The sequence below is a fragment of the Episyrphus balteatus genome, chromosome 3 (assembly GCF_945859705.1).
Source record: "Episyrphus balteatus chromosome 3, idEpiBalt1.1, whole genome shotgun sequence".
In the NCBI taxonomy this organism is placed as follows: domain Eukaryota; kingdom Metazoa; phylum Arthropoda; class Insecta; order Diptera; family Syrphidae; genus Episyrphus; species Episyrphus balteatus.
In genome coordinates, this window is record NC_079136.1 from 57,893,265 (window position 1) to 57,916,538 (window position 23,274).

Here is a 23,274-nt window from a genome sequence, read left to right on the forward strand (position 1 = left end):
TCTATAATATTTTTTTTCGAACAAGAAATTAATATTTATAAATGAAATGGTTTGAGAGAAAAGCAAAAAAATCACTTAGATTCCTGTCCCACAAATAAGATTCTTTCCTTTTTTTTCTCTCTTTTCGAACCTTATTGATAAATTATATAAAATAAACATTCACAAGTCCTTAATTGTCATTCTAATACCAAATTGTTTTAAATGTTTTTCATAATCAATCTCATCCAACATCGCCTGATACCAAACTAAACTACCCCTTTCTTTAAAAAGAAACTTCCTTTGATCAGACAAGAAAACAATTTCCATTTTCAACCCCGTGCAGTCTTTATAAAAGTCATGTTTTGAAAACACCTTTCTTCACCGTCACCGTTTTATGATGAAATTAAAACAAAGCAATTCATTAAAACACCATCACCCGCTATCTAAACGAGTGATTGTTGTATTATAAAGGAATCAAAATTCCTTTTCTATTGAAATTGTGAATCATTCATTCATAATGCTCGAAGGAAAGGATGGTTGAGGACATATCCCCGCGAAACTAAATGTATAAAAGGTGACTCCTGAAACATCATTTCCTCATGCAATTTCTTGACAACCAAACAACAATAAACAATAACGACGAAGACTGACGCACGGTGAAACAATAGATGATACTTTCATAATGATTTTGATAGATGGCTATAAATTTATCCGTGAAGGATACACATCCCCCAAATCAATGCTGGGGTGTGAGAGTGTGTATATATTGTATTGCCAAGGCATTGTCTAAATCCTTTATTCTTCATGTTGTCTTCCATCGCACAAAAGGATACAAAAGGTGTGCGCGGGTGTGAGGTGAAATGAAATTCTGTATGTGACTGAAAAGATATAGCAAAAAACAGGTTGGCATCTAGGAATTCTGAAAATGTTTGATTAATTACATTCCGCCCGTTACATTTGTCGATTTGTATATAGTTTTTTTTTATTCATTCTTTTGGTTAAATTAAAATCAACTATAATTAATTTCTGTTCTTCTTGAAGTCTGAATTAAATTTATTATATATTTTTAAAAAAAATCTCTTGATTTTCTGATCTTGTTTGTTATATAATTATATTTTTCTTTTTTGCTTAGATACATACAAAGGTGGAACTAATTAATTTGATTCTATTCCGTAATCATAAAAGGTGAACAATGTTCTTGGAAATATAAATACATTTTTTTTTGTTTTTGTTTATGTGATCGTTTCATTACATTGTATTTTACATCAGAATACTTATATTGCATTTAATTTTCATTATTGTATTAATGCAAAAGACAAACTGAGATTTGAATAATGGATGATATTTTATAATTATAATTGAAGCAAAATTATTTTATTCTTTATTGACATTTTAAATATTTATAAAGAGAACGGAACTGGTAATATAATGTTTATGATGGAAATTATAAGATTTTATTTAAAATCTTTAAACTTATTGGTAACTATTTGTTAAATAGTAATTTTTACTGTGGAAAATTTTGAAGACCACATTGAATTATACCTAGAGAAAATTTTCTTATTTTGGGAATCTGTTAAAAGTCTTACCGATTCACTGTGCAAGTCGAAATCTTTGACAAGTGCGTTGTTGACTGTTTCCCCCTATTTCGGGCCTGAGAAATCGATTGGCATCATTAGTTTTTCGATTTATCGGTACGACTTCGAACAACATTTTTTTCGGAAGTTTTTTCAATAATTTTAAGCATTTTGCCCGGTTTACAGTCGTTTTTCTTGTTTATATTGCTATTTTTCTGCTCAAACGTTATTTACTACCAGCATAAACTACTGGCTTTGTGAAAATGTAACGAATGTGTTGCCGTTGTGTTTTAATATATTTTTTTTTACATTTGAAGCCGATTTGTGAGAAAATTGCTTCCACCGCTTAAACAATTTAATCTTATCCTTCACTCCCATACAATTTTTTTCTGTAAATAATCTTAATAATCCTTTATTTATAATCATTTTATTTATAAAATTTAAATAAAAAAGTTTTGAAAAAAAAAATTGTTTTTAGTTTAAAAAAAAAACAAAACGGCAACACCGGCAATTTTTAACACATAGATTTTAAAGTACACTTCGCGTCACTTGAATAGAAACAACATTTTTTCTTTAGAAAATAGCGATTGGCGCTTTGGTGAGGTAACTTAGTAGATTTTTGGTTTTGCATTTTCAAAGAGGAACTTTTAACAAACAATGTTGTAAAAACAAAAAACCCAAAACAGAAACCGTATGGCTTCTAGTTGCGTTTTTTTCGCATTACCTCACAAAAAACAGTGTTTTTTTTTGCGTCACTTGAATAGAAACAAGCTCTTAAATTAGATAAAAATGATGAAAAATCATGGAAAACACTAATTATAGTAAGGCAATATTAAGCTTTGACATTATTTGCACATTATAACCAATTATGAGCTACGAGCTACCAATAGGCACCACAGAAAATGCATAAATAGAACTTAACATTGAAAATGCACTTCTACTGTACACAATCGTGGACCTAATTGGAGAAAGTGATAAAAGTGTTTGGTAACTTCTTACAAATTAAGAAAATGACATTTTCTACAATTTAAGGATTGAATAAGTGAAATAAACTTTCGTTTTTATCCGGAATGCATCTGTTTTGTTTTTATTGCGTTGTTTTTTCTTGAAATATCCTTGTGCAATCTCTAAGACGGTTGTTCTTCCACGTTCCTAAACTTGCCAAGAGCTTCTACCAATATTTCTTTGTAAAAGTTAGCATCTGTTTTTGAAGCGTGAAGCTTCAATTTTGCTATTGCACATCATAAAAACAAAGCGTATTACTATAACACATTTTAGTGCCCTTTATTGAGGATGCGATAAAGGTTATTCTTTTATAAACCAATGAAATAGGGCTAATATTAACGTGGTCCATCTGAGTTGGTATGTTTTCCTTTAAAAAACCACTCTTTACCTCACTACTTTTCAGTTCGAATGCAACTATAAAATAGTTAACTTTTTTGTAATCTTAGTAGAACTTAAAATGTTGTTATTTTGCATTTTGAGGCTTTTTTAATGTTGTGCACCTTTTATAACTTTCAGGATGGAACAAACCAACACGTTTCCATCGCACTAACACCACGTTTTTGACCGATTTTAGCGGCAAAGTGAAGAAAATTGCAGCTAGTTTTTAAGTTATTTTTTTCTCTGCTCGTGACTTGGTTCTCACCTGTCTTATTTTTTGATTTGATCACTAGTTTACGATATTTTAAAAATTATCTCATCCAAATTTGGTAAATTTTCCAATATCTTTCTCGATTTTGCATAGTGCAGGTGCATTTCCAATGTTAGCTGCTATTTAGGCATTTTCTGTGGTGCCTATTGGTAGCTCGTAGCCCATAATTGGTTATAATGTGCAAATAATGTCAAAGCTTAATATTGCTTTACTATAATAAGTGTTTTCCGTGATTTTTCATCATTTTTATCTAATTTAAGAGCTTGTTTCTATTCAAGTGACGCAAAAAAAAACACTGTTTTTTGTGAGGTAATGCGAAAAAACGCAACTAGAAGCCATACGGTTTCTGTTTTGGGTTTTTTGTTTTTACAACATTGTTTGTTAAAAGTTCCTCTTTGAAAATGCAAAACCAAAAATCTACTAAGTTACCTCACCAAAGCGCCAATCGCTATTTTCTAAAGAAAAAATGTTGTTTCTATTCAAGTGACGCGAAGTGTATTTTTCATTTCCGACGTTTAAGAACAGAAACTATTAAAAATTAAATCTGTAATTTACTTTAGTTACTCCACTAAAACGGCAAAAATTTCAAATAGAAATTTAAAAAAATTAAAATTTTTGATTTATACACAAATTTTTGAATGCAATATTTGAAAAGAATTAAAAACCAATAAGACTGCATTTAAAATTATGTGATAGGTGAAAGCAAAAACTACGAAAACATCTAATAATTTCAAAAACCGAAATAAAATATAAAAAAAATTTTTAACGAGAAATTTTGAATGTAATCTTTTAAAGAAATTATTTTGCAACCAGAATCAACAACATTTTAAAAATAGATGATTTAACTCGAGAGAAAAAAAATTTTATGTATGAGTTAAAAATTTCCCATACAAATTTGTATGGGGATAGTATGACCCTAGAGGCACGGGTTAATGACCTCCAAAAAATTTGTTTTTGCTAAATTCCCCGTATTTAGCCCCTAAACTTTCGATCTGGGGGGTGTCACCCTCGAAAACATCACTTTGGGAAGTAACGGACACCCTAATAGGTAGGTACTCTTCCTAGAAATTTATAGAAGTTATATGATATATGAACATTTTTGTAAGGTTTATCAATCTCTACACTTGTTGTTTGAGATTCGATCTAAAACTTGAAGAGCGAGAGGAATTTGAAAATTTTACTTAAGTTTCTTTTCCAAAATTACCTACTTTTCAAAAAATACAACTACTGGCAAAAAAAAAAAAAAACAAAATTAAAAAAATCAAGTTTGTGGAATTGAAAAACATTTCAAAAGCGAAACCTATTGTTACTAATCTTTCAAATTTTGTCCGCAAAATTAAAAACATGTTTGGTTTGCTCAATAAATGAGCATTTAATTAGCTGAGATTTTTTTCTGATTTCGCCATATAGTGTCCGCCAAAGTAAGGGAAGTAGGAACCTTACCTCTGAGCTTATCTTTATAAAAATACTTGTCTCTTTCTTATTAGCTCAGCATTACGGTGCCAAAGTATAAAGATACATGTATGGGTCTAAAATCCCTGATTGTGTTTGCGGTTGCATCACTACTTGTTGCATTGTTTTTCACAAATTTTTCATTTTACAGTTTTTTTTTTGCATTTCGATTTCCGATAATACCAATCATTTTTTGCTCTCATTTTGCCTACTGTTGTAGCCTTATGAGAAAATATCTATTAGGTATCAGTTATCAAAAATAGATGTGAACGGTATTTCGAAACATTTATGTTTGTGAATGTGTGAAAGTAGTTAGCTCCACTTTTTTTGAAATTGTTATTCTTGAAAGTTCCAGGTTGTTCCCGATTTGTTCTGGGAAGTTCCAATTTTTATTTGGAAAATTTTCAAAAATAGGGGTTTTACAATGGTTCTTGATCTAGCTCCCCTTTTTAGAAAATTGAATTTTTGAAAATCGTTCCAGGTCTTAAAAGTTGTTCTTACACGGCGAATAAGAACACCTAAAAACAAGCGTATTTCTGCATGATGTTTTACCAAGGTGACTTCCGTCTTAAATTAAGCGGAAAACCACTAAATTTAAGATGAAAATCTTTTTACTTTATTGATTAGGAAGCTTTTCTTCTTAATTTAAGTGGATTTCCGCTTAATTTACGATGAAAGTAATAATTTTGCAAAAACTCAAGCAGAAATCCATTTGTTTTTAGGTGGTATCTTTCTCCGTGTAACTAATAATGTTGCAAATTGTTGGACCTCTGAGTTCAATATTTCGAAAGTTAGGGACCAAAAACCAAAAAAATGTCAAGCCCTCCTTTTTTCCATTTTTTTTATTTATAGGTACCTACTCGTACATACCTACATAATATATTTTTTATGTTTTTTTTTTCAAAATGTACATACCTACCTAAATATTTTTTCTAATGTCATGTTTCCAGATTGATTTTACGGGTTAAGCTAATTCTTAATTCTAAGATCGATTGATACATCCAACTATTTTTTTAAGGATAAAATTAATTAGGGGAGCAGGAGCATGTAACTTTTCTAGGTACTTATATGGCAAAAAATAAAAATCAATGATTTTTACACTTGAAAAAATATTTGTATTTTGTGGTTTTTAAGGTGGAAAGAAACTAATCAACTTAAGCTTCTTATAATGAATGTCCATGCAATCAAGTAAGAATTGTAAGTCAAATAAATAATATTTGAGGTCCAATTCCCACAACAGTGGATTTACTTTTTTCTAAATTATAAATTAAAAAAGGTCACTGTGGTGTATACGTACTATTTTAATTTTATTTTTGAGGTGAATAAAAACTAATGCTTCTATAATTTTTAAACTAAGCGTAGGATAAATGTTGGGCTAACGTAATGCAACTGAATTACAGTGCAAAACCAACAATTTTACACTGAAAAAATAAATTATTTTTTGTGATTTTTTAGGTGAAAACATTAGAATCCTTCCCTTCCCCTTTTAGTCGCCTCCTACGACAAGCAAGGGGTCAACTGTGGATGTATTCTCTTCCAGCCCCAAGCCACAGGGCTTGAGAGAAAAAAAAAATAAAAAAAAGTTCATAAAAAAACAACAAGTTTTTTTTTTACTCTAAAAAGTAGGGTTTATTTACAACAAATTGTATTCCTTTCATTTTCTTGTTCATATATAATATATATAATATTGTATATATATATATAATAGTATTTTTTCTTACAGAATGAGGCCTATGCTTACGTATTTGGATTTTGTTCATTTCATTTTATATATAATTAGTTGATTTTTTTTTTGTGTTTTCCTTTCAATGAGGAAAACATTTTTTTTCAAAATTTTTAAATACCAAATCTTCAAAAATAAAGAGCACAAATTTTAATTATAATTTTTTTAATTTTTTGTTTTGAAGAATTTATTTTGTTTTTATTTTATTTCTTATATTTTCATAGATTTTTGGTTGCAAAATTCATATTTTATTTATTTTTTTTGTTCTTATAAATTAAAGTTTTTTAATTTTATTTATTTACGTATATTTATTAGGTTCAATTTGTTATTTACTATAATATCATGATACATAAATCATAAATAATTATTCAACAAATTTAATCACATTTTAACTGTATGTTTTCCACATTTTTTTTTTTTTATTAATTTTGTTTTTTTTTTTTATTTTATTTTATATATCAAATCTATGTATCTTACAATATTGTTTTTTATTTAGTTTGAGGGTGAGTTTTTGTTCTTAAATATTTCCATAGTTTGCTGGTCTATACAAAATTTACAAAATGCAAAATATGTTCCTTATACAGAATTTTGAAATCAAAATAAATTATATGTTTGATTTTGCTTTTTCGTTAGAAAGTAAAATAATAGAACATATTTTACATTAAATTTAATGGTTGTTGTTAGTTTTGTCTAGTTTTTTTTTTTTGTTTTACTATATACGAATTATTTTTATACAAGTTAATACTTAAAATTAAGATTTTTATTTATTTTTGTTTTTTTTTTGTTTTTTTAATTATTGTATGGCTTTGGTATATTGTTTTATTGTGGTTCATGTCTATATGTACAAAAACACACAGACTTTGATTGGTTTTACACTAGGTTTTATATATTTTTTATTTTTCATCGTCAAAAAGCTATTTATTAACATGGTATTTTGTATTTTATTGTTAATTTGGGTCTATTTTGAATGTTTTTTGTTTATGCCAAAATGAAAATTTTTGTTTGTAAAAATAAAAGATTTTTTTTTTGAAAAACCGATTTTTAGCCTAATATTTTGTAATTTTAAATAATAACAACTTCTTTTTTATTTTTTATTAATAAATATTTTTTGGTATATAATATATTTAATAATTTTTTTTTTTTTTTCATTATTAAGTTAGCCAATTATTATCTTTTTTTTTTTAAATTTTGTTTTAATATTTTTTTCTTTTTCTGTATACATGTTATCCTTGCGCAAAAACAAAAATAATTTTGTTGTTGTCTAATTTTCATTTTGAAAATTAAATAAGAAAAAGAAAATTAACAAAATTTATTTTGTAGAGGGCTTATGTAATTTTTGTTTTTTTTTTTCATAATAAATAGCTAGGATTTTGGGATTTATTGTGTGTTTTTTTTTTTCAATTTTTGTATTTTCTTCCACCAAAAAAAAAATAATAATAATAAATACGAAAAAAATATACAATTATCTAAATTTGTTCAATTTAAATACAAAAATTATTAAAAAACGAAACAAAAGTTTAGTTTTTTTTATTTAGTTCTTAAGTTGAAGATTTTTTTTATTATTGTTTTTATTTTTATATTATTTTACAATGCTTTTATTTTTTGATACTTTTTTTTATTATTATTTTGTTTTACAAATTGCACTGATTTTTATTATAAAAAAAATAATAAAAAATAATTACAACAAAATCATCACTGGCCTTTTTTATTAATTTATTAATAAATCTATAGGTAAGTTAAATGTGCATTTTCTGTTAATTGTGTTTGACGATCCAAAAAAATAGAAACTTGTAAGAAATAAAAAAAAAAAAAAACAAAAGGTGCTGAGATGTGAGTGAAAAAAGTTTTTTTTTTTTTAACTTTTCGGAACAGAGAAGTATCTTAGTTTTGGTTAAGGTTAGAGAGACATTTTTTGTGCAAAAAACTTCTGACTCGAGGAAACTGCCAAAATCCTGTCTGCGGAGTTAAATGCTGAAGCATCTTCTCAGTTCAAATCAAAGCTGAGATCTACTTAAATACAAAAGATACACTGAGGGAAAAGCCACCATAAAACAACGTAAAATCAATGAACACCACATTGATTTAACTATTATTCGGAATGATTTTGCGTTGAAGATGAACATTTTAAAATCAACATGGAAAAAAGGTTAATTTTTGATGGTTTCGTTTCTTAAAGTCACATAAATCAATGTAGTTCATCTTTGAAACAAAGACGTTTCAACTTCAATTTATTTTTTCCCTCAGTGTAGAAAGATAAACTTCTTATACTGTCTTTTGTATTGAAACTCGTACAGTTCCAGAACGTATTGTTTACGTATATTTTACCTACTGGTCAAGAGTTGCCTACCTAAAGCAATTGCTTGTTTTATTTGTACCTATCAAGATCCATTTTCACTATGAATATGCAATTCGTCTGAGCGAAAGCTTAAAATTTTTCAAGGGAAATGAAAAAAAAAAAATCTTGAATGGATTGACAAATCGGTCTCTATTATTTTAGATCACGATGGATATATTATTAAAACATCATTTCTAGTGCTAGTCACGAAAAAAGGTTTTTTTTTTCCTGATGTATGTGACAATGAACATTTTTTTATGTTTAAATATATTTTAAGAGATTTGTTCATATTTAATTTAGAAAATTTACCATAAGTGTAAGCATACAATACTTCTTCTCTGTGACATCCATACATTTTCTTGACGTTGTCTGTCTGTACGTGACGCTCCTTTGTTTTGTTTTCTTTTTAGTCCCATACTAAAGTAAGTACCTAATGAGTTCAATTTTTTGTGTTCATCGAAGATGGATAAAATCTTCGACAAATATGTAGGTATATATAACTCAGATTTGTCTGTACGTGACTGTAAAATACACCAAGTGCTCTCGCAAAAAATACTGAAATCTGTTGATAATGGGTACAGTGGACCTAACTTCAAGAGAAATATTTGCACATTTTTACCATTCGATTTAAACTTAGAGCTCCATTCTACTTGTAGGGCGTTAAAGAATAAGAAATGTTTCGAGAAGCTTAATAATTGCTTTAATAACAATAATGGCATTTGGTGGTACCTAATATCCTTGGAAGCTACAGAATTCTTTGATATTTTTTTTTAAACTTTCATTCATTTTTTTTACATTTCACTTTTCCCTTATTGTTTGTTCCGGGCGAAAAGATTTTCACGTTTTGAAAACTTGAACTTTTTGCACGTAATATACGAGTAGGTACCTACGAGATAATAATAAATTTTGGTGAAGGCCAAAAAACCAGTTTAGCGAAAAATACTAATTCCCTTCATGTGAAGCTCGCAATAGATTTAAATTTCGGGCTAACAGGAATATTTCGAGTGGAAAAATTTCCACGTGAAACTCACAATAAGGCCATAACTTCATTTATCAGCTATATGTACATAAGACCTGAAACACGGATCTCTTTGTTTCTGAATTACATGAAATCCTCGAATTTGAAGTATTAGACACAAAGTCTCAATTTAACCGGAATAGGTATATGCTTTGTAGTTGCATTTGCAAATAATTTACAAATATCAGCTGTGCCGACATAAAAACATTGTTTTTTTTGACAAACTTTGGTTAAAAAAAAACTGGAAAATAATTTTTATTCGAAATTTTTAAACGTCTTTAAAAAAGTTTTCTACTTTTTGAAGCAAACAAACTGTCGAAGGTTCAAAACTCCTAACCTTCATCTATTTTCACTCACAAATGCAGAAATAATTACTAATTGAACATTTTGTTGTTTAAAGAAAACCTCCACAAAACCATCATATAAGAATAGGAGGGTTATAGTTATTAAGAAAAATATAAAAATAAAATTCCGATGTTTAAAAAAATTGAAAAATTTTGTTGAAGATAGTTAACCAAAGAAAAAACATGTTTTGTTCTGAGAATTAATGTTTGTATACACATTTAATTTGTTTTGCAATTTTAAATTAGATTTTTTTATTTATTTAGTAAAATGTTATGTCTTAATAATGGATCTATATTAATATTTTTACTAGGTTTTTGTTTGTATTTTTCTTTTATATAATTTACACTTATAAATACAATTTAGATTGCATTTAACATAATATATATAAATGTTTACTTTTTTTGTTTGTTTTGTTTTTTTATTTATTACAATTACATTTAAATATTTATAATTATTTTTAACTTATTTAATTTGAGGTCACATGAGTTGGTTTTGTTGTTGTTGTTGTTGAGTGTTGTTTTACATATTTTTTTTTTTTAATTAACAAAATCAATTTTTAAAAACAAAAATAGGAAAAAAAAAACAGAATTAAAAAAGAATTTATAAATATAGTTAATTCCAAAACATACATACAAAATTCATGTAGATTTATAATAATATTAAATTTTAAATTTTTAGGAAACTTTTTTCTTTTGTTATTGATAGTTTAGAGACATATTTTTTGTTTGATGTTTTTAATTTTTTTTGTCTACATAAATTAATTTTCAAAATATTGTATTGTGTTTTGCAATATAAAAACAACTTTTATTTGTTTTTTTGAAAAATTCATTTCTAAAAATGAAAGTAGGAGTGTTTTTGTTTTTTGTTTTTTGTTTATAAATATTTAAAGATTTTTTTGTTGTTGTTTGTTTGTTAAGTAAATACACAATTATGATAACATATTATTTAATTTTTTTTGTTAATTTTATTTAAAGTTTTTTTTTGTTTATTGTGGACTTTGTGGTGGTGTTATATCGTCAGCATTATCACCAGAACCAGGTTCACCCTTTGTTTTGTTTTCCTTTTTCCATTTCATTCGACGATTTTGGAACCAGATTTTTATTTGTCTTTCGGTTAAGCATAAGGCGTGAGCGATTTCAATTCTTCTTCGTCGCGTCAGATATCGATTGAAATGGAATTCTTTTTCCAATTCGAGCGTTTGGTATCGGGTGTAGGTTTGTCGGCCACGTTTTCGTTCTGAAAAAAATTTAAAAAATAATAAAATATTAATAAAACAAAATAATAATTTAAAAGAATAATAAGCACTCAAAAGTAAGCATTCAAAAAATGTTATTCTAAAAAAGCGTTGTTTTAATAAACTTAATATATTTATTTTTTTTTTAACAAAAAACAAATTGAGTAGGTACATTTATGGAGCATACTTTTTTTTATTGTATAAAAAGATCTAAATGCATTAATCTATAAGATATGTGCTATACAGTGCGGTATCTACCACTGCTTTGACACTTTTTCTGATTTAATTCATAATGACTCTGACGGTGTTTTCCATCATCAATCTCATCTCATTCACAGCATAAATTTATAAAAAGACCTTATTCAAAGCAGAATTAATGCGATATGTCAGCTTTTATTGAATTGTTGTATTATTTTTCCTATTTTTTTTTTTTTTTTTTTTGCTGTTGCTAATCCAAAGACATTGCAATATAATTACTCCGACGTATCTAGATATTCCTTGAAAAAGATACAATTTCAATAGAAAAAAATGAAAGAAACTATTGCGCGGTTTCTTTGTGGTGCAAAAAGAACGACGCAAAAAGATACACTTGTAACTCATTCACTTTCAGATTTTTACCAGCAAAGCGGGATTAAAACACATGTTGTGATTTTGACAAGAACTAATAATATATTCAGTAAGGTCGCCTTTTGATCTTTTTCCTCATAAAAAAAAGGAAAAAAAAAAAGATATTTGCTTTAAAGTGTACTATATGGGGACGAGCATAGTCGCCGATCGCTCCTCCAACACCACCACCGCCAACGCCATGTCTCGCACACCACCACCATCTGTCCTGACAGTGTCATTTCTCTTGGAATAGGTATATCCGTATCTGTTTTAGAGCTGCCATAAGATGCATTATGAGGTATAGATATGAGATTTTTTTTTTTCAATTTTTAAGAAATTTCAAAGAAATCTCGATACATGAAATCGAGATGATAATTAATAAACAAGCGTGATTTAAACATATTTTAATAGTGAAATATGATTCATTCGATTAAGACGAAGTAATTAATATTTTGTATTTTTAAGACTGATGTTAAAATGTATCAGTAGAAAACTTGATAGTGTCAAATACCAGTGCAAATCAGCTTAAGGACTAATTCAAATGTCAACTGAGCTACTTAGATATTAAGAAAATGCTATAAAGTTTTTATTTTTTTCAAAATTTTTTTTTCGGTATAACAACCTATGAAATTTTGATTGAACTTCATTTACTTTCTCGTGAAAGATAATTCAAAAAAAAAAACTTTTAAGCTTACATATATTTGTTGAAATTGAACACTTGGTAAAGAAGCTACGAAATAATAAGCGAACGAAAAAAAATCATTTTTTTTTTCATATAAAATTCTTTTTTCTTAAGGGAGGGGAATCCCTCTTGAATTTGTGTTTTTTGCATTATTTTTTTTTTAAATAGTAAATTCATTTTCATTCATAAATGAAGCCTCAAAAGACCCTAGAAAGTCCCGAAACCCATGCGCTCCGACCCTACCACAGTACGAAAACGAAATCTTTAAATGCGTTTTTTTTTCTCGAAACTCGTTTTTTTCCGCGCCGTGCAAGGTAACTCAAAAACTAAAGAAGCTATTGATTTGAAATAAATTGCAATTTACTCGTAGTTCATTGGCCATTGCATGAACCTAAAAGCTCAATAAAATTTTCACAATAAATATTTTTTTTAACAATTTGTTTATAAGAAAACATTGTGTTCTTTCGTTTTTTTTTTGTTTTTCTTGTCTCTAATTTTTAATTTACACTTTTTTTTTTGCTAAATTTAGGTTGTAATGCGTATAAATATATTTTATTGGAAAAAAAATTTCTTTTTTGATTAGATATAAATAATTTTGTGGACCTGCACGGCGCAAACTCGAGGTGTCAACTTTAAAGAGCTGTAGAGCTGCCATTTTGTTTTTTTTTTTTTTGTATCAATACTTCATAATACATAATAATAATAATGTCAATAATATCATATGCCTTTTCCATATTTTAATCAATGCTTTCGGGTTTCCAAAAAATTATTGAAAAATCTGTCGTCCAGATACATTTCCCCCCTTAACAACTTCAACCGATTTAAGTGAGCCAAAGACGAACGATATTATAATATTTTTTTTACATATTATTAAACCTTAGACCCTAATACAACTTTTGACCACATTGCAAATTTCGAGTACATTATTTCGGCCATACAAAAGTGACACACCCTAGTGTAAGTGTAGAGCTTTTAACTTCACCCCCTAGAAGCTTCGTTTCAGTGGTCTGCAAGCAAATTTTCTAATCTGTTTTTTCTTAAAAATTATTCCAATATTTCTATTAAATAGGCAGTTCCAATAAGATATATGTAAAACTAACAATTTTGCTTCTATAATGATCACGAGAAGCTTCTTGTAATGATTAATTTTACCAGTGAAAAATTCATATCGAAGTCCAAAGTGTCAAAAAGGCGACCTCTGTTCACTCATATTGCTACTAAAATTTAAGAAGAATCTATAATACCTAAAGAAGTCTATTTATGTTTCAATACCAGATATTATAAAGCAAAACAGATCGAAGTTTGAAAGCTTTTCATCAATACATCATCACTTTTTCGCCTTTTTACGACGCTTTTAACAACTCCTTCCAATATTACTGAATCCTCAATATTTCAGAACATTTTTATGTCATTTTTTTTATGACAGTTTTAAAGTGGCAACCCTATCCTACCATTTTTAATCTAAAATCTTATGAACAATTCAATTTTAGTAGGTATACCCAAAATTTATTTAAACTTTTATATTTTTTTATATGACAAAGCAAAATGTTTCCTTCATTTTCAAACAAAAACTTTATTTAAATAATTGTAGGTAGAATCCAAAAACTAAAAATTATTAGGTCACTCTACCTACTTGATTTTTTCATCATGATATGAATTCTCATTAGAAAATGGGTATAACCGCATTGTCGTTCCACAAACTCAACTAAATTTGATTGTTTTGCATAGATAGAACCACAGTAACCACCCAGGAACAAAACAATTTTTTGTAATTATATTAATGGGGTTTTACCAAAAAAAAAAAAAAACATTTTTTTTATATTTATTATTAACAACAAAGAGTATGTCAACGAAATAAAAAGTGACAAAAAAAAAAGAACAGAAAAAATAAATAACTATATCAGAACAAAGAATCTATCCAATACCTACAACAAAATTTTAACATGGCGCATATAATTATCATCATGGTAAATGAAAACCTGATGAATAAAAAATATAAGTAAGACATTAATGTATAACTAGAAACATAAGTCTATATTGAAATTATCAGAGATTTTCTTTCCCATGGGTTGTTTATTTTTGTCTTCATCTAAAAGTCATGCAACCATATCAAAGACTTGTCACCCAGAAAAGGGTGAATTTTTACTTAGCGAAAAAAAAGTTTTTATTTTTCATTTCTTAAAATGCATCTCTTTGGGAATATAAAAAAAAAAAAACTAGATAAGTTTATAAATATACGTAAAGGTAAGAATGTGTGCAATTGAGCGGAAACCAACCTCTCAGATTTTATATTCATAATTCCCAAAGAGGAAAATCTCTTTTTAATAACAGCAATTTTGCTGGCGCAATGGGGCTATTTAAGAATGGTAACAACAAACTGGGATGGGACGTTAGAGGTAAGGAATAAAAGATGATGATGATAAAGGCTCTATCGCACAACAGAACTCTGATGATGGCGGACATGGAAATAAACGCAATCGTCAGACTGCCGCCATATTAAGTCTCTTACGTCAAAATAATATGGTCCCAATTTAAATGCGACTTAACCTTAAGAAAAGAAGCTTAGCTCTTATTGAAATAGTAGAGTGTGTATAATGAATAAGGCAGAGTAGGTAGCAAATTATATCTAACCTACCTTAAATATGATGGAAAATTCATAATATGTAGGTAGGAAAATGAAAATTCCAAATAATAATGACATTCATTTAATTACTTACTATGCATATGAGCAATGCATTCTGTGTGTGTCTTTATGTAAGGAAACCTTTGCATCCTGAATATTACCTATAAGTTTTTTTTTTTTTCAATCCAATTAGATTAGTATTTGAAATGATAAATGTCAACTTCAAAAAATGCCAAATGAAATCCATTTTTAATATGTATGTATACTCTAACGTCAACTCATGGTAATAGAATACACTATGATTTTTGAGGAGTGCTGAAAAGAAACTCTAGTATAGGACAAATATAGCTATATCTACTTTAAAGTATTAGGTATTGCATTTTTGCACAAGTTAACTAGAGAAAACTAAAATTCATTTATTTTGGTGTAAAATTGAGAAAATTAAAAAAAATGGTAGGTATATTTGTCAAAAAAAGATGGTGTAAAAATTATACCATTGTCTTTTCTGTGCAAAATTTCAACATTTCTTTTAAGATTCAGTACAAAAAATAAACCGATATTCTGTAGTTTTTTTATAATATACCAAACCATTAATGGTGCATAAAATTATTCGATTCTACAAAAAATGCACTACGATGTTTCGGCAAGTTACCTTAAAAGTTGGTGTGTTCAATTCTCTTTTCAAAATGGTATAACATTGTTGTGAATATTCCATAAATAAATGAGATAAAATTTTTTTTCTTAAGAAATCCGTCTTTTTTATTAGGAAATTTGTCCTTATTATTTAAGTTTTTGTATTCTGAAAGGGTACAAAACTTAAAAAATATGGAAAAATTACCTAATAAAAAAGTCGGATTTCTTAAGAAAATAAATATTATCTCGGTCATTTATGGAATATTCACAACAATGTTGTACCATTTTGAAAAGAAAATTGAACACACCAACTTTTAAGGTAACTTGCCGAAACATCGTAGTGCATTTTTTTTACACTACGGTTCATTGAATTAGAGTCATGTAAAAAATTTTTAGTACTTAGTTGGGCAAAAAAGTGAAATTTTCTTTAAAACTGATGCAGTTGAGTTAAAATTTTTGAATGCATTTGGTAGCAGGTTCCGTACCAAAAGAAAAAAAATAAGAAAAATTAAGATTTGTAGTCACGGCACATAAAAAACCGTCACAGGGTGACTATTTTTTTGACTTTATTCAAATGCCCATAACTCACAAAATATATGGCTGCTATTTTTTTTATTATTTTTCTGATAACGGTCACCAACTACCCTATCTACCGTTTTCGTTTCGACGTTAACTTTTGGGACACCCTGTATAAGCAATAAAAAATTTCATATTTCGTACACTAGGTATACTTTGGTGTAGTAAGTACACTATGTGAAAATAAAATTCACCAGAACAAATAAGTGGGTGTCGCCATATTTTTCAAGGAAAATCAGGAAAAACTGAAATTCAGCTGACCGCCATTTTAAAAATGAAGAGAGCAATTAAATATTTTACTTTATATCGACTTCTTTTATAAGAGACAGCTTCTAAAAAATGTAAAAATCAACATAAAATTTTATAATTTTTGAAAAAAAATTGCAGGCGCTCAATTTTTAGACGGGTAGGATCTAAAACAGCAGACAGAATGTGCTTCGTTCTTAAATTGGGACCTTAAATTCAAATTTATTCAAGTGAATTAAAAATTAATTTTCATTAATTTTATAAGAAATGGTGTACCTAAGTTCAAATCAGTTCAAATTTTAACTAGCTTAATTTTAGTATATTGTATTTTATCCATAGATTTATTGTGTACTTTGCAAACTCAAAGAATTAGTTTTTCACAAAAACAAGATTATTTTTTATACCACTAGAGCTATTTATATACCAAAAAACCGGTATAGTTTTTTAAACACCAGTATTTACTATACCTATACGGAAAATCGGTATTTTTTTTATACTCAAAATGCATATCACGAGAATGCAAAAAATACTCCAAATATTTTGGTGTAGATATTTTAGACTTTTGTGCTATTTGAGAAATAAGTTAAGATATCCTTTTTAATAAAGTTAAAAAACAAAAAACTTAATTTTTATGAAACTCAACAGTTATCTGTATCAAAGAGATGTTGAGGTCATAGCGGGTAATAAGGGCTAGTTTAAAGTTTAGAAGACTATGAGGTTGATGTTTTTCTTTACAAATCATCTTCAATAGGAATATAGATATAACGTAGGTACAATTCATTATTTACTTTCAACTTGACTAGTGCCTCCTATTTTAGCCTTTATGTACCTTTTTATTTTAAGTCAATAACTTTTTAAGAACACACAGAGGGAAAATAATGCAGGTACCTTTAGGTAATATTATTTCTGGCATATTTAACTTTATTTCTGTTATATTTAACTAATTTCTGGTATATTTAACTATATAATATGATTAAATATACCAGTAGAAGTAATTATTTCTGGTGTTAATTTTTCTACGCGCATATCTTATTCTTTTCCTAATCATCTATGGGTCACCAAAAAAAGAAACGATTATATTTAACCAGTATGTATGTTAGGGTGCTTCTTAAAAATCAATTTTCGAAATTTTAATGGGACACCCTTTCATTTTGTTCTTCCTGCCTTAAATATAAATTGGGTAAAATTTGGTCCAGTTTAAACACGTTCTAGGGGTCGCTACCACAATTCAAAGTTTTGAAAAATACCTACACCAAATGTTGTTTTTTTTCTCAGAAACTTTTTAAATTTGTAATCAGAATTAAGACTTAATAGTACTTAGTACTTTATATTAAATCTTTAACTGTTTTGAAAGAAATTTTGATAAAAATACAGCGGAATAAAAATGAAGTTTAATTTTGAATATTTTTGAATTTGACATTTTTTTTTTGTGTTATTCTGTAGAATAGCTAACTGAGTGATCTTTCTTAATTGAAAAATTCAAGGATTTTATCTGATTGTTTATGAGCCTAATATCTTAATTCGACGGACAGTTAACTGACTGTTTATTAGAAGATTGAAAAATCGGGTCTTAAGCGTACTTTGTATTGTAACAAAAAAAATAATTTGTTGAAATTTGATCTTTTTTTTTGTACTTAAATCTTTAGTGAATATGGTAGCAAAACCAAAATTTTAATATTAAAATCGGAAAAAAATACCATATAGGTACTATGCTTATATGGTAGAACATAATGCAGGTGTGTCCCATTAAAAAATCGAAAAAAAGATTTTTTCGACCATAATAAGAAGCACCCTAATGTATGTGTAGTAGTAGTAGTAACGTATCTAGTATGTTCCCCAATAACTTCTAAACTGCTTATTATAATTTGACAAATGAGATATCGTGGCAAGCATTTTGCATGTCCGCAGGGTATATGTTGTTAAACATCCTCTAATATTGTGCCCTCTAGAGGCAAACGTCATGAAATAAACAATTTTTTTTTTATTAAAATGTACTGCAGCTCTAGAAATATTTATAGCACCAACAAGTTAACAGTTTTAAAGTGGCAACTCTATGTACCTACCTCTTTTAACTTTTAAAAATCTAATGAACAAATCAACCCAGTGATCGGCAAAATTTATTTCCCTTTTTTTTTCAATTTTTTTTTTCAATTTTTAATTTGTCTAAACAAAAAACAACAGTAGCTGAATAGGTGGTCTTAATACGCTATGGTATTCGATCCAAAATCATAAAACTTCGATTGCTATAGGGGTATGAATCATCTTCATCATATCTATACAAGTATTAACAGCTCCTATAATGACTTTTAATCTGACTTGTAACAAATCTAAGAGTAGCTTCTTTTTTTTCTAAATATACCTACATTTGCAGATGATGTTTTTTTTTTTATTCATATAATATTTTTTTCTAAATAATTTTTTATAAGTGTTCATTATCGCCTCAAGCCAATATAGGTATCTAAAGAAATGTTGTATATAGGCAAGATTCAAAACCTCTATCTTCTATACACTTGGCACAAAAAAAAAAGCCAAAGAATCTTTTAATCTTCCTTGTGCTATGGGTACCTATACCTATGGAGCTGATATAAATTATGAAAACATTTACTACTACTACGAGTAGGTATTATTTATGTTGAGCCATTCAATGATGAATAATCATAAAAAATAAAAAAAATTAAAGAGAAAAAAAAGGAAAAAAGAAAGAAAAAAAAAATCCCTCGCGCCACACACAAATAATCACATTAGGTATTATGCTCGCGCCGCACACGCTTAATTTCCGCAATTAAAAAATCATTTTCCTTATACCAAAAAGGCTGACCGGCGTGATTGTTTTTTTCTTCTTCATTCATTTGAGTATCTTTTTGTATCGTTTTTATTCGCATTATGAGTGAAGTCCTTTTTTACCATAGGTACGCCAATATCAATTTTTTTTTTTTTTTGATTGAAAATTATAAAAATTGATTTTAATTAATATGCATAATGGAAGCCTTAAAAAAATGCAATTTAAACAAACCAGACCACATCAGCAATAAGTTTCAATGTAAACCTTAAAAAATAAAATTGCGTAAATCCTGGTCAATACATGCGATGAAAGGGGGCCCTCTGTTTCATATGTGCAAGTGCATATGGGCGATATTTATCTACGCTATACCTAACTCCCATTCTATACACACTCTTTTTCTGCTGGCATGTAGGCTCTTTCTCTATTGTATACGACGACGGGGATAATGGTATAATAATCGTTTATAGTATCTTGTAGATACATCATGTAGATACTTTACTATTTGAAATGGGATAACATAAACAAAAATGCTGCAATTAAAAACGAATCAAAGATCAATTTGGATTTGTGAATGTTAACACGTGAAATGTCAATAAATTAAAAGCATATTCTTGAATAGTTTATGTGAGTGTGTATATGTTCTGACCACACCGCCCGATATGACTGACGACTTATAGATAAATACCGGCAACAAATATGGCGGATGATGGGGTTATAGAGTCGCCATGATGATGCGAATAAAAAATATAGACTTGGATACAATTTCAAGATATAAATAAAATTAAAAAAAAAGGAAACATTAGATGATATAAACTTAAGTATCAAACCAACCTACAAATATACCAAGTACCTAGTTCTGGTCGTTTTTTTTTATAATAGCTTAAAGAAAAATGCACGCACGCAATTTAATTACACATATTTTGTTGACCCCGTTGAGAGTGGGCATTCCCACCAAATGTGATTATTTTAATGATTTCCCCTTCAAATGAATGAAAATTATAAAACAAACCTAAACACAAAAAAAAAATATATATAAATATTATTATAGCTTATCATACCTACCTACCACTCTACCTATAAAAACTAAAATAAAAAAAATTGTAAGAAAAATGGTGGCCTAATCACTATTTAATTACAATTCTTGTATTTGGGTGGGTTTATTATTATTTCTTGTTTTTTATACCTTTTACCTGACTTTTATTTTTTTTTTGTATATATAAATATGGGTTGTGTTTTTTTATTAGGTATGGAGTTTGTTCCTCTGTTTTTTTGTTTTTAATTTCAATTGACCTTTAAGTGCTCCCGTATATAAGGTAGGTAACTATGGTTAGGATTTTTTTTTATATTTGTATACCAATCCAATAGAATTTTGTGTGGTGGGTTGTGCAATAAACACTATTAATAATGAACATTTCCATCCATATCAAATTTTATTGTGCTTTGTACATTGTAATTTTAGTTCAATTTCAATGGAAGAGGCAATATACAAAGGACTGCTTATAAAAACAAAAAAAAAGGAAAAAGCTTGTAGAATGGAAATGAAACCTGCCCAGAGGCGGCGGAAGGGGTGTGCGGAGTGTGCCCCTGCACACGGCCCCGCGCTTGGAGGGGCCCCGCGGGCGCCAAATGAAAATGTCTCGGCCTTTGGAAATAATAACATCCGAAAAAAAACATGTCTCTTTTCTTTATTCATATGATCAAACATAAAATAATTCAAATTGACTTGTTTCCACTCGATTTCCATAATTGCATTGAGATGATGCGAAGCATGGTCTTTAATACATTGGTCACTTTTTGCAAAAGGAAGAAAGGAAAAATATTTGTTTTTTTTCGCTAGAAAAAGAAAACTAAACAATTAAAGATTTGTTTAAATTTTTTTGAAGTGAAAACTTCTTTAGTATCGTAGTGATTTGAAACAAGATGAAACGAAAACGCGACACGACTTCAACTTGTTATAACTTTTTTGTTTTAATAGATAGATGAATTAAATTTGTACTGCAGATAGGTAATTAAATAAATTATGATTGTACAAAGTTTCAATTAATTTCATATTCAAAATTCTGAGATAACGGTAAAAAGATGTTCTTTTCCTACACACGTTATATCTTTTGATCTAGTGCACATATAAATTTGATTTAACTTTAATACGCATGCTGATAACATAACCTTTTATTTGATATATCACACATAACTTTCCGTACTCTACAAGTTACACAATCTTAAATTCAAAAAATTGAAAAATACCTCAAAACACCTGTGAAGATCTGTTGCCGATGACCAGCCACCAGTGTAGGAAGTACCGTAATCTCAGTTTTAAATTTCGAGATGGTTGACTTTAAAAAATTCTTACTTTTTTGTAGGCATGGTAGAAACATGATTGAAAAGCCAAATAAAAGGTGAAATAATTCGCTTTCAGATGATTTAAAATTTATTATTTTTTAATTTATAAGGTTGTCATATAAAAGATATGGATAGAATAAAAAAAGGTAAATTTTTTCGATTTTTATTTTATGCAAGAAAAATAATTTTTAAGGTTTCACTTCTACCACGTGTGAATTGCACACATGAATTTTTTTTTCTCAAGTGAAGCACATAATTAGTTTGCCAAACAACATGGATTATTTAAAATGTTTCCATTTGTTAATATTTCCAATTTAATTTTAAACTTATTGAAATGCATACATTTTTTGCTACAAAATCTCAGTGAGAAAAAAGGCTAATTTTCAATTTTGTAGGTATAAGTATTTAAAATTGTACGAAATAATTTTTTGTATAAAGCTTAGGAATATGTAAACTTAATTTCCTATAAAAAAATGTGTTGAATATACATTATTAACTTGAATTAATTAATCACTCTCTGAATACATTCATTAGTACACTGACTTACAAATTGTTATACTTACTTTCATTACTTTACATTACATTACATTATGTAGTTCTAACCTCAAGTCTTTTGTATTAAACGCTTTAACTTCCTCTTTTTATCCTGGAAGTCAAACTGATCGGTTGTTTTATTTTTATCAGGTTATGGGCCCAGACCCTTGTAATAATTAAATTAAATTTTTTTTTACATCTACCATAATCTAAGTCTTTTCTTTTAACTGCGGAGAATTCGTTATTTTGCGAGAAATAAAAGTAATATTTCAGATTCGTAAAAGAAGGCCGGATTGCAGAGATTAAAGAAGATCAGTTTTGAGAAATCAGCATTTAATTTCCTAGAAGTTTTTTTTTGTGTCTGACATGGACAACGAAACAATTAAAATAGACAAACTTCAGTGTGCAGAACAGTGGTGCACATGGAAATTTCAAGTACGTATTCTTCTAAACGCAAGTGATCTCTTCGAGGTTGTGACTGGAGAAGAGAAGATGCCAGTTGTCGATGAAACAAAACCTGCTACCAAGTTGGAGTTGAAAACATGGCATCAAAGGGATAGAAAAGCGCAAAAAATAATTGCTACGTCAATTGGACAAAGTGTGTTAGTGCATATTATGCATTGTTTGTCTTCAAATCAAATGTGGTCTAAGCTTTGTTCAATTTATGATCAAAAGTCAAATACTAGCATAAGCATGCTACAGCAACAATTTCATGGTTTTAAAAAGGACAAAAATGATGACATTGCGACTCACATAAGCAAGTTAGAGAGTTTAACTCAGCAGCTTAGAGAATCTGGTGAATCGGTTTCTGAGTCTATGTTAGTTACCAAGGTATTGATGACGTTACCAGAAAAATTTGCACATTTCTTTAGTGCGTGGGAATCGACTGAAACAAAAAACCAGACCATTGGTAATTTAAGATCTAGACTAATTATGGA

The 23,274-nt window shown here is 28.1% G+C and overlaps 1 protein-coding gene across 6 annotated transcripts in view; it reads right to left on the bottom strand.

Moving 5' to 3' along the window:
* Nucleotides 1–10,944: 10,944 nt before the first annotated feature.
* The window catches only part of LOC129915264 (homeotic protein antennapedia), a 270,307-nt gene continuing 257,977 nt past the window's right edge, over nucleotides 10,945–23,274 (bottom strand). For all 6 annotated transcript variants that reach the window (XM_055994752.1, XM_055994749.1, XM_055994754.1 and 3 more), the window contains one exon: nucleotides 10,945–11,316. In XM_055994752.1, the coding sequence (XP_055850727.1) occupies nucleotides 11,066–11,316 (251 nt within the window). In that variant the 3' untranslated portion in view covers nucleotides 10,945–11,065. The remainder of the gene's footprint in view (nucleotides 11,317–23,274) is intronic.